This window comes from Parasteatoda tepidariorum, chromosome 6, assembly GCF_043381705.1.
Source record: "Parasteatoda tepidariorum isolate YZ-2023 chromosome 6, CAS_Ptep_4.0, whole genome shotgun sequence".
NCBI classification, from domain to species: Eukaryota; Metazoa; Arthropoda; class Arachnida; order Araneae; family Theridiidae; genus Parasteatoda; species Parasteatoda tepidariorum.
The window spans coordinates 90741842-90755194 of record NC_092209.1 but is presented as its reverse complement, the minus strand read 5'-3'; the positions used below and the strand labels follow the sequence as shown (position 1 = coordinate 90755194).

At 28.7% G+C, this 13353-nt stretch overlaps 1 protein-coding gene across 2 annotated transcripts in view; it reads right to left on the bottom strand.

Moving 5' to 3' along the window:
- The window catches only part of LOC107445617 (HIF-1 transcription factor component sima), a gene marked incomplete at its 3' end in the record, with an annotated part of 147741 nt that overhangs the window by 90190 nt on the left and 44198 nt on the right, over positions 1–13353 (bottom strand). For both annotated transcript variants that reach the window (XM_071182872.1, XM_071182873.1), the window contains 2 exon segments: positions 1892–1998; positions 8343–8524. In XM_071182872.1, the coding sequence (XP_071038973.1) occupies positions 1892–1998; positions 8343–8524 (289 nt within the window).

The window sequence follows — 13353 nt, the reverse complement described above, 5'->3', positions numbered from 1 at the left end:
TATAGAATCATTGTCTTAAAATAAATACCCAAATGCACCATTCGAATTTTTCCTATTCATTAAAATGTATCGGGATATTTAAAAACCATGTGAAAATCAATATCAATAACTGCCGAAAATATGATCGAAACATAACATCAATTTTAAGATATTATCGGCATAAATTGAGAGTGCCAAAAATTTATTATCTGCATGCATGATACAAATTTTACGTGTAAATTTCTATAGAAAGAGAGCACTAAAATATTTTACTCTTCTAAAGAAAAATCTTTCTATGAGAACTCTGTAGCGTTCTGCGACAATGTCGCTGTGATTCTGCAATGGGACAAACATGTAGATAATATCGAAGCAAATTGAGAGAGCCAAAAAGTGATGAAAGCATGATACAAATTTTACGTGTAAATTTCAGTAGAAAAGAAAACTAAAATTTTTTACTTTTCAAAAGAAAAATATTTCTGTAAGATCTGTAGTATTCTGCGACAATGTTGCTGTGATTCTGCAACGGAACGAACAGATAGTTTTTGTACATTTAAGATTAGCCCATTTATTTAATATTAGCAGTGGATTCAATATTTTTATATTGAGTATTAAAGGAGTCATAATAATGCTCAATAACAGGAAAAAAATTAAGCAAAAAAGGCCAAATTGGGGCAAAATATTTTTTATTACGAATATGAAGAAATGCTCAATAGCAAAATTTTCTAGAAAATTAGCTCTTAAAATGATTATATATTCTGCTATGTTTAGTATGCCATTATTTTAACAATGTTCCAAATTTTTTTTCGAATACTACTTTAATGAAATTTTTTACAGGGTGCGTAGCCAAATCTTTCAACAAAAAATTAGCACCTTTTAAGTACTTCTAAGCACGCTTAAATATATTTTTAAGCACTATATACATCAACAAAATGCAAAATAATTTTCCAAGACTTTAGATGATCATGATAAAAAACACCTAGTTTCTGACAAAGAGCTATTTTCTTGATTATATTACCTGTTATAAAAAGATCGAGAGATTTTTCAGTTCGATTCCAGTGGGTGGAAAATGAAGCCTGAAATTGAGAATATCTTGCAAAATGCAGATGAGAGTGCTAGAATTTCACCGAATCCATCAGTAGACGTACATGCAGACTTGCAAGTACTTTCTCAAACACGTAAAATGATTGGCGCTTTCACACGCTATGGGCTGACAGTAGGCCGAAATGGATTGTGGTCGAATGAATTGTGAAAACATTGAAAAGAACAATGTGAAAAGTACGCTTTTGCATAATGCGTGGCAAAAATCGACATGGTAAAGAAAAAAATCTCACTTTCGGAAAGGGAAAATTAAGCACTTTTTAAAAACACCTAATCAAAAAAGCATCTTTAATGGCTTTTAAAAAACTAAAATTGAAAATAAGTACCTTTGAGCATTTTTGAAAAACGTTAAGCACCATGTTTTAAGATGTCTTCAGAAATAGCAGAAAAAATAAAAAATTTCTCATTTCAAGATGAAGATGGAAAAAAATTTAATATAGAAGGTAAAAACCATGGCAATAACAGGTTTTTTTCAGGACGGTAAAAACTATACTAAATACCAGTAAAACCCTCATATACCGTGTCAACCCTGTTTATATGCTAAAGGAAAAATTTGTAGCATAATTTCTCACTACTAAACATAACTCAATTACCATGTTCAAGCATAAAATTTGCTATTATTGATAAAAGAAAAGCATTTCAAAAAATTTGTACACTTTGATATTACTTGTAAAGTAATCAATTGCATTTTTATCAAATAGAGGAAATACGAAATAAAATGATGATATATGGAGATTCTTTTTGATCACATAGAAAAAGAATAAAATTATTATTTATCAACACAGAGGGAAGAAAAGAGAATAAAATGACTCACACATCTTGAAGGATGCAAGCAATGATGAAGAATCTAAGGCATGATGAAAAGAAAAGACAGATTGACCCAGAAGCTCTGAACTTTTGTATCCTAGATATTCTGACAGTCTGAAAAAATAAAAAATGCTTTAGAATCACATAGCAGATTTCAGAGAAAGTCAAGAGAAAAGATAATCTTGATTTTTTTTTTTGTAACAAAAAATATTTTTATTTTATAACTTCATTTTTAAACAAACGCAAATGATATAAAATTATAATCTTACAAAAAAAACTTAGCTCTTTTTGACTTAAATTCAATAAAATAGCTCATTACTCAAAATATAACAATCAGTATAAACATTTTACCCTCAAGAAAAACTATACAGTTTGTTTAAAATAAGAACTCCAGACATTCGTCTTGACCTGTGGCGGTGACTATGGTAACGAGGTATGACTATTTCAAGTAGGGGTGCGGGGTCACTATTTTGGACTGGTCTCAGCTTGGGTCAACGAGAGAAAGGGGATCTCCTTCTTCGGTCTATTGTGTTAGTTCTAGAAAGAAACCCTCCCTAAAATGCTCCATTCTTGTTTCCACAGCACCGGACAGCCTCAGACTTTGTGGCGGGAGGAGTTCTTAGCTTAGACAAACTATAGTGTTTCATTTGTTTTTGTAACCACTTTAAAAGACAGAACAAAAGAGTAACTTTTTATTTGCATGAATGACTTCAATAAAATAAAAAATTTTAGTATTTCTTCATACCTCAAGAATTTTTTAGTGAATAAAATAATTTTTGAATTGCATAATTAAAAATTTCTTTAATTCAATTGAATGTAAATAATCACTCGTAATAATTATTTATTATTTCATTTAACAATAGTCGAAAAATGTTGAATTGTGAGGCATACGAATTTTTGAATTTTAAAGTAACCAACTTTAAATTATAAGATTTTAATGTAATCAGTCGTTTAGTTCACATGAAATGTGCAATTTCAAAAACACAACTTTTATTTTACAAAGTTTTTATTTTTTTTAAAAAAATAATGAATATTTTTTTAAAAATATTCTAAATATTTATTCATTGCTTCATATAAAAAAAATAAAAATTAATTAAGAACTTTATTATTGTATGCAAAAAATTTTAAAATTTTTAAAAAGGTTTTCAAGGTATCAAAATTGGGCAAAAAGTGATATTAAAATTCAACATCCCAAATTTTAAAAAGCTTATCTGACTAAATAATTTGAACAATATTTCTTAGATTCTACCATTTTCTAGCTCAAGAAACCAAATCTGTTAAAAATAATAAATAAATAAAACTCAAGAGAAAAAGCACATTTTTGTAACTTAATTGATTACTTTGCTCTTTTGTAACTTAAAATATTGTTCGCAGAAATAAATTTGCAAATTTAATGTTAGCCTTACGAAAAACTAAAATTAAGTTTCAGTATGTAAAAATCTTTAGCTATTTAAACATTTTTAATCAAAAGTTATTGAGAAGGCCTCTTTCAGTACATAAAATTTTTAGTTGCACAGTTAAATTCAGACCTGCCAGCTTCTACAAGATAAAAATATTTTACCTAAATACTTCAAGTGGTATAATTTCTGCTTTAAAATTTTTACCACAAAATATAGAAAGAGATTTTTACCACTAGATATATGTAAAATGTGGGAAAAGCTAGCAATATTGTCTTTGATAACAAAATCTAAAAATCTTTTGCTTACTCAATTATAATTTAACTATCACTTTAATGATGAGAGCTAGAACTTCTGGGTTGGCAGTTCTTCAGATTAAATAAAAACCTTTTTATGGATCAATTTTTAAAAATTTATTTTAACATTTTACAGAATTAGATTTGAGAAAACATTACATTGGAAAGTTACGTATCAATGGTTTATTCCATAGATTAGAATAAGGCATTGCAAATTTAGCAGAATATAAGCTCTTTAATTTTTATTATTTAAACCATTTTCACCTTTTTAGATTTTTTAAAACTTCTAATAGCCCAGATTCAGATTTCTCAAATTATTCTAAGATTTCTAATTAATTATTTTAAAACTTTGAACTTGAACCGAATCAGTTAAATAGTTCCTGAGAAATTTAAATATCGGACTTAAAATTCTGATTTCTGAAGAACTTTTAAACTGAATTCGTTTGTCCTGTAAAATTTATTATTTTAAAATAACGTAAAATGTTTGTATATCTTACAATTCAAAATTTTTTTTACCATTATTAAATAAAATACAAAATGATAAATAATAATTAAAAATTATTTTTTACACATAATTATCTTTGGAGAAACTGATTTTATAATTGTGACTGAAAATTTTTCAATTTGCTTCAAAAACTCTGGAGGTTTGGTGAAAAGTAAAATTAATATTAAAACTCCAAACTTCTGACCGCTCACCTGACTTAACTATTAGGATTATATTTTCCAAATTGCAACATATTTGCTAACTATAACCCATACGAGACTTTCTTTATAGATGATTACCGAAAATTGATCAGAAAATAAAGCACTTATGACTTAGTCAAAAGAAAGTAGATAAAATAAGGGCTGATTGATTGATTGAATGTTAAGTTTTATGGCACTAGATCCAAAAGAGGATATGTTGTGCCAAACAATTTGTTGAATCAAATGGTAAATTGCACACTAATATAGCATCTTCATAAAGTAAATGAATCTATATCACAAGACAATCACAAGATTTTAATCACAAGACACATATATTTAAAAGTTAATAAAATTTGATAAAAGGCATAATTACTAGGCACAATTAAAAATGTATAACGGTAAATGGGTAAGAAATAAGAGTGAATAAAATCAGATAAAAAACAGGTATATACAATATGAAATACCAATTGCTCGCAGAAATGCGAAAATGTTAGGATGATGGACTTCCCCTAACAAATCCTTCACACATAAAATAGTGCTGCTAAAAAAGGTAAGGTGATTAAAACAAGGACAAATGGTTAAAATGTGATGAGCTGTAGAGACAAAATAGGGGAGTTTTGTGAGGGGCAAAAGAAAATAACCAAAAATAATTTTTTATTTTATTTCCTGCATTTTACATTTTAAAAATACATACAATTTTTTATGATTCAAAAGGAAGATTGTAAAATTATGCTTGAAAATATTTGATATATTTTTTTAGAAATTTACAAAAATCAATTACAAATTTTTGATGTCCCAAAAAGATTTGGGTGAAAAGATTTCAAATGTTTGATTGAAATCGCTGAAAAAAAGTTGAAAATCTTATATACAGAATAGAACTGAGAAAACTGTTTTTTAAAAAGATTTTCCTCCAATATTTTTTTCTTTTTTTTAAAGAAATGGCTAACTCTCAGAAAATAACAAAAACACCCATCAGAGAAATAAAATTTTAACGACTTAATACATATGAATATAAACATATGGATCTAAATTGGAAATACTTACATTTACAAAAATACATGATTAGAAAAAGTACTAGCAGTTTTGAAAGTCATCATTACAGATTTTAATTTAATTAGGTAATAATAATAAAGTTTCAGTTCCATTGTGATTTATTGCACAATAGAGAAAAGATTGTTTGAATAAATGGGCAGGATTGATAAAATCTTAACTTTTCCAACCCTGAAGAACCTTAGTTTGAATTTCAATAAAATAAAGAGCTTCCTCAACTATCAATGCATAAATACACAAGTGGGCGACCTTTGTGCTAAAATACAAACTAAGGTAAACAATGTAGGTGAGGTCTAAGGTAATGGTGTTGTTAATGTAGGTCTAAGGTAAAGGTGTTTACCTTAGTTTCTATCAATGCATAAGTTACATACTGGTGTAATTTTGTTGAAAATTTTAATACTGTTGGTCATTTTTTATTGCACAAAATTCTGAGCTGCTAAAAAGTTTTGTAGAAACAAATTTAAATAGCATAATTATTAATATGATGCTTTCATAAAATCCCAATACTTCTTAATAATAAATATTTTATATTCTGTTTTCTAATTTATATTCCCTTTTTATTATTGAAAAGGCTGAATTCGTTTGCTTAATACAGAAAAAAGTAATTAAGAAAAAATATAAATTTTTATCTATTTACTTACAATTAAATTGATGATGGTTAAGGATAACATAATTCACTATTCCGAGACTCTGAATAGTTTACTAAAACCAAGCATTTTAAATTCAAGATCGAAAATCTGATTATTGAATTGTACGATTTTTAAAAAAAATTTTTAACTTAATATGTGACAGTTAAAACAAAACTACAAATAATATATTTTAAAGATTTACATGGTTTGTACATGTGGTTTATAAATATGGTTTTTACAACCAATGATTCTTATTTTGAAATTTGATTAGTAATTATAAAATTTGCAATCAAAATGCATTTTTATCTTCTACACTAACAGCTTAGGTCTACAAATTTGTTGCAAGTAAATTTAATTCATCACATTGGGAAAAAAAGAGAGCCAAGTACAAATAATTACATGACTAATAGATCAATAAAATGTATGAGAAAAATGCAAATCCATTTTAAAGTAAATAGTTATTAAAAATATAAAGTAATTAGGGAGAGTATTAAAATAACAAAAAACATTCTAAGTAACACAAAACATTCAGATAATATATATATAAAAGAATGTCTGTGTGTGGGTGTATTCTTTATAGACTCCTAAACCATCCATCCAAAATTGCTGATTCTTGGCATACAGATAGTTAGAAGCACGAGGAAGATCATTAGAACATTCTAGGACAAACAGTTCAAATGGAATAAGCAAAAAACGATAAGGAATTTTCTGATAAGTTAAGCTTTAGTCATTGTTTTAAATTTAACTATAGACAATTCAGTTTCTGACATATTTTAAGAACAACATCAGTGATAATTTCTAGCTTACAACTCTATTGGATAAATAAAATAGTTCATTGCACGCATTTAAATTATTTTACATTCGCTATGTCACATAAGTTCAATGAACAACATTATGTGATAACACACAAGGTTTACGTCACCATATTTATACTTTTAAAGTTATCTGATACCACACATTTCTTATTTATATTTCTTTTGAAACGTTTTTCTAAAAAACTATTTATTTAAAAACAACGGTATTTGAATAGAAAAAAGTATTTATGTGTTTAAAAGCAAAACTAATGAGAATGTTGCATTTATGTGTTTAGGTGAAATGTAAAAAATCGCAACATTATTATTGACGACAATGATACTTAATTAATTTAGGTAATATATATGCATATTGAAATAAAAGAAATAAGCTGTGTACTTGAAAGCAAAATTAATGGAGTTAAGATACTAGAAGAACCATAAGAAATAGTAATACTATCAATGACGGCAATGATTAATTAATGTTGGTAATATATTAATTGACATAAAAACTTATGTACTAAATAGCAAAAATAATGGAGAAAAGATATTTATTCATTTTGTGAAGCAATAAAAAATTGCCATATTATCACTCACACTAATGCTTCATTAATATTGAGGTTGAGGGAGTTAAAGGAGAGAAGGTTAATAAAAACTTTGTCTAGGAAAACCGTAGAAAATCGCCATTCACGGATGATGCTTAATTATTGTGTACTATTGACAGCAATGTATACAACTGGTATTATATTAATTGGTGCAGTTTTAGTAAGAATTCTACAATGGGTTTTCCACAGATTCAGAAAATATTTTTCCAGTGGCAGCAAAGATAGTTTATTAACATTTTAATGAATGAGAACTAAAAGAAATTCCGTGTGCAGAATTCCGTGATATTCCCAGAACAATCCTTTGTCAGGCTCCAAATTTTTGGACCTGGGAGGATGATATGAAAACCCCGGTATTCCAGAGTACACCCAGAACACAATCACCCCTCTATCATTTATATAATAAAGTCCTTATTCGGGTGAAGCCTAGATCCTCATCTTTCTATGAAATATTTCATTAGAAAGCAAAACACGTTCAAAAGAGTTTACCTAATATGATCTGAGAAATAGCTTTAGCATAAAAAAAATAATTTCTCCAAAATTTTAGGTCTGAAAGTTTCCATTCCAATGGTTATTTCTTCATTTTCCTGTTTCAAAAGTTATTAATAAATTGCTTTTTAGATCTAAAGAAATCAATTAAATAAAATGAAAAAAATTCTGAGTTTAAATTAAGTAAAATTTAAGTGGTTATTTCTTCATTTTTCAGTTTAACAAGTTATTAATAAATTGTTTTTTAGATCTAAAGAAATAAATTAAATTAAATTTTAAAAAATTCTGAACTTAAATTATGTAAAATTTCATAATAAAAAATTTTATAGTAGGAGATTAGTATAGCATATTTTTATAAACAGCAGCTCCATTTATCAGATTAACATTTCAATCTTTAAAGCAAACCAAACTCAATAAATTTGTTTCAAATTTGATTCAAGATAAACATATAGAATAAAAGTAAGATTTCATACTATTAAAAAAGACATATTTTTAAAATAACTCATGACAATTAACATACTTCTCATCAATGTGCGTAAACTTCATATCCAGACTGTGACGACTGATGAAGATTTGTTTATCTAAAGGAACATCTATTTGAGATGGATGCGGAATTGTTTTTCCAATAAACATCAGATAAAAAGCAGGACAGGCTGGCGTGCTACTAGGCTTATCAAATTTGTGCCCCATATAATGTATCACCTGAAAAAGAAAATCTAATCAGTTCATAAAATACAAATACTATTTTTGAATAAAAAGAGTTTACTCAAAATGGTTCATATTTAAGTAATAATGAATCAACTAGAGACAAAGTTGTGGCTTCAAATGACACTTAGAAAAGCAAAGCTGGCCTTTTGCGAATTAAGTCAGGAAGATTCATTTGACAAGAGAGCATTGAAAGGGGGGAAATACATCCTGTCTTAGCTGAGAAAAACACAGACAGATGAAAGCACAACTCATTTGTGAAGCCACATCCTCAATTTAGACATAGATCTCAAGAGAAAGGAAATTTTCTCTGTATCCAAGATGATGCTCAGGACTTCGGATTGCACAAATTTTACATATATATCACATGTACTCTGTGGGTTTCAGAGGAGTCGAGGATCGAACCCCGGCTCCTCTGCACCGGAATCCGATTATCTAACAACAATATAGTCCAGCTATCATGACTCTGAAGAGAAAGTAGAGTGGAGCATCGTTTATATGATGATTCTTCATATGATGTTTGCAATTATACAACGTTTTAGCGTGCTCCCAATTCATTCCTATTCGTTTTAATGTAGAAATATATTGTTTATACAATGCATAGAATCAGTTACATGTTGGTTTACTGATTTAGTACACTTTTATTTTATGTTTTGTGTATTTTAAGAACGGGCAAAAATTGCTAACAAAGAAGGAGCGAGTGTGAATGCAGCATGTGATAACAATGATATATGCAGCATGTGATACACATTCATGTTAACTGCTTCACCTTTAAAACAATGATAATTTTTTATTATTGATCCAGGATTTTCCATTATTGTTCTTATGTTTGTATCAGCTCTTTCATTTTGTTTAGGACTGAAAGAAAATGTGGTATCAAGTACAATGCCTTTTTCTTGAAAGAAATCTTAAAATCAAGATTTATATATTCCATTTTATTATCAGTTCTCAATGCTTTTACTTTTGTAGACTATTTATTTTCACACAGAGAATCAATGTTTTTGAAATTAGCTTAGGCATCACAGTTATGTGTTAAAAATGCAACAAAAAGATATTCACTCAAATAATCTTTAAAAATTATAAAATAACTTGAACTCATGTTGCTGACATTGGACCACACAAGTCACTGTGGATTAGCTCACCAGGTTTGCTAACTTTGTTTTCTCTATGACTAAAGGATAGTCTATGTTGTTTGCCATATTGACAACCCTCACAAAGAAATTTATCACATAATAAAAATTTTATTCTCTCAATAATTCCTCTTTTACTTAGAACTATTAGAGCGTTGAGATTGATGTGGCCTGTTCTCTCATGCCATAATTTAATGCTGTCAATGGAGGCTGCATTAGCTTTTTGGGGGCATTATCGTTTTAAGTAGTATCTGAAATAAGTTGTTTGAAGAATGTGAATGAGCTTCTTGTATGCAGAACTCTTCTTCACAACTGTAGATATCAGATTAATTTGTTTTAATTTTATTAACTTAATTCCTTTGCTTGCAACCGCACCTTCGGAGAGAAAATTTTTCTTCAGACCTGGAACATAAAATACATCATAGCTTTCTTGCGAGTCTCTGTGAATCAGCTTTAGCATTTTTATATTTCCTCTCCCTTTAATTGGTAATTCTAAATTGTTGCCAGGACTTTTGATTTCATTCCTTTTCAGTTCTGTGAAACTTTCAAAATAATTATAAGACTAAAGGTCATAGAAGCTGACCCACCGCTGTCCAGAATCCACTGTTTATCATTTCTTAGAACTGTTTCTTCTTCACCAACTTCCCTGCTAAAAGCACTTATGCTTTTTTATGGAACATCATTATGGGTTTCACAAGGCTTGGAACGTCATTCCAGGTCAAAGTGGCTTTTCTTTCAAAATGAGTAGCAAGTTATTTTAGATTTGCTCATGTTTCTGGTTTGGTTTTTAACCATGTTTTCCTTTCTTTGATGACTCGAATATTTATTATTTTTATGTTCAAATTTTGTATGATTGTAAGCACGAAAAGCTGAATTTGTTTGTTCAGATTGCAGCACAGAAGATTTCTTCATAAATCAATCTTGCAGTCTGATTTGATAAGTTTTGTTTGTTATCATCAACAGATAAGCAGGCTTGTCTAAAATTCATATATTTTGATGGTGGTGTTCCTAACATTTTGGTAATTATAGTTGCACCACTAATGCTTTCGCCAGCATCTTTTATGAGTTGTTCAAGATTTACAACTTTAGCTACAACTTTAGCAACGTTACAACATTAGCAACCGAGTTACAGTTTCATTACATTACATTTTAATTTGGTGCAATTTATCAAGCAAAATTTTACTGAAATCGAATTTTAGTTTCAAAGTGGAATCCAGCTTTTCATGAATCTTCTTTGACAAAGAACAACTTTCAAATAGCATAACTTGTGAAAGCTCCATCGCTGATGAAATAGTAAACATCATGACTTCATCATCCCTTTTCCACTTTCCTATTTTTGTTTCATCAGTTTCTGGACTAATTTTCTTTCTCCTTTTTCCTACTAATGATACCTTTCTTAATACTAATGATTAACAATTTTGCATGCCAAATTACATTAATTATTGTATTCCTTAATACCAACATTTCCAGGAAATTATGTAGAATTATGTGCAACATTCAATAATCAATTTAATAGTGTTATTGGAAGCAATAATTTATTAGATAATGAAAAAATTACATTATCTTCGTGTTTCGCTTAAGGAGCAGCAATACTTTTGGAAACAGAAATTAATACATTAATATCTTTATTCTCAGCATTGGAAGAGAGATATGAAAATAAACAAATTATTTTTGATAACCACATTCAATCAATACTTGAAATCGAAAAACTGTTTAATGAATCACCTAACTATCAAAGAAAACTTGTTATTAACATAAATAAAAAAATTGAGAGCTTTAAAAAAATGTAAAGTTTGAACGAAACAATTTCTCTGATGTTGTTTTAAATATTGTTTTGAAAAAATTAGGTCGTGAAACTCCAAAATAATTTGAGCTTTCTTTAGAAAATACTGAAGTACCAGAATTAGACAATTTATTAACTTTCATCAACAAAAAAAAGAAGTCAGGTCTTGTCATTAAAACCTCTTCCAGCGACCGGGCAAACATCTGCACCAAATGAGGTCAAATAAGGAAACACGAGAAAATATCAGAACAAAAAATTTAACAAAACAAGTAAGTAGATTAAAAATGTATTCAAAACATTTGTGTGAGACTTATTTAGAAAGCTCTTGTTCACGAGACAACCTCATGTTGCAGTCAGAGGGCACTAAGGATGATGTTATCATCGATTTACTTCGATATTTGAAAGTCAAATTAGAAAAGGAAAGTTAGAAATTAGAAAAGAAAAAACAAGCATATCAAACAAACAAACCTCTTCTCATCTTTTAAAGCTAATTAATTTTTATGATATGAAATTAAAAGCAAAGTACATAAACAAAAAACATAATTGTTTAATTATTTAAAATAGCTTAACCATTCATAATTGGCAAATTTGTTTTTACTCATAATTATATCAGTTACGATAATTTTTATAGATGCTAAATTTTATTCATCAATACACCTTTTCACGACGCCAACAGAAGTGGCATTTCTGTAGCAAGAAAATGACACTGAATAAAATGTAAATTATTTGTGAAAAATCATGTGCCTTAGATAAAATTTTGAAGTCAATTAATGTAACCTCTAAGAATGACCAACTTCCATCAACAACCATTTTGCTGAACAGAGAGTGGTCACTACCAAAAGGTTTCACTGCATTTTAAATTATAATTTTAGTTTTTTTTAGATCTTAAGAACTTCTTATTGTTCCAAAAATCACTGATGTCATCCCATTTAATTTAATTGATGTTTCCCATATTAATTGGCCACAAAATATTTACTCAGCGGACTAAGTCTGGAAAATTTACTAAGTCTGGAAAAATTGACCTATTGTTGGGGTAGAACTCTTTTTCGAAATTATGAAACCTAATCGAATACATCTTTCCGAACAAAAAATAATATTACAAGATTTGGAATTTGGATATATAATTAGTGGGGCGATTGAAATGCGAATGGCTGAAAATCGAATTTATTGTAGGCTCTTTAAAAAAAAATCAAAAATCTTATTGAAACATTATAAAAAATTTGGAAAATTGAGACAGTTGATGAGGCAATTGGTAGTCAAGGAAACGAAGAAAAATATGCAAGAAACATTTGTCAAAAATCATATAAGAATGGATACAGCGCGTTATAAGGTTAAAATGCCAATGAGAGAGAAAAGTAATTCTCAATTCGCATGGGTGAAAAATTTCCAAGTAACAGCACCTGTCATCATGTCAGACTTCTACGTAGATGATTGTGTGTCTAGATCAGAGACAATGGATACTACAAAAGAATTGCAAGACCAACTTACTCAAATGCTCGCTCGTTGCGGTATGAAGCTACACTAATGGTGCTCTAATAACCCTCAATTTCTGGATCAAAACTCTGTCAATAGTGACTATTTGTCCGATCCTTCAAGAGAAGTAAAAGCCCTTGGACTTGTACGGTAACAGGAAGTTGATTGTTTTGCCTTCAAAATGACAGTCAACAATCCTGTTAAATATACGAAGAGAACTGTTTCATCAGTTATTGCAAACATTTCTCGCCCCCTTGGGCAAGGGTAAAGATTTTCATCCTGGCTTTTTGGCTTCTAAAGATAGATTGGAATGATTCACTTCCAATAAAAAAGCTCGAGAATGGAACCAGTTTCTAGAATCACTTCATAAAGTGAATGACTTAGACATCAACAGATTTGTTCTTATGGAAAAAGTAAAGGTTGTAGAGCTTCATGAATTT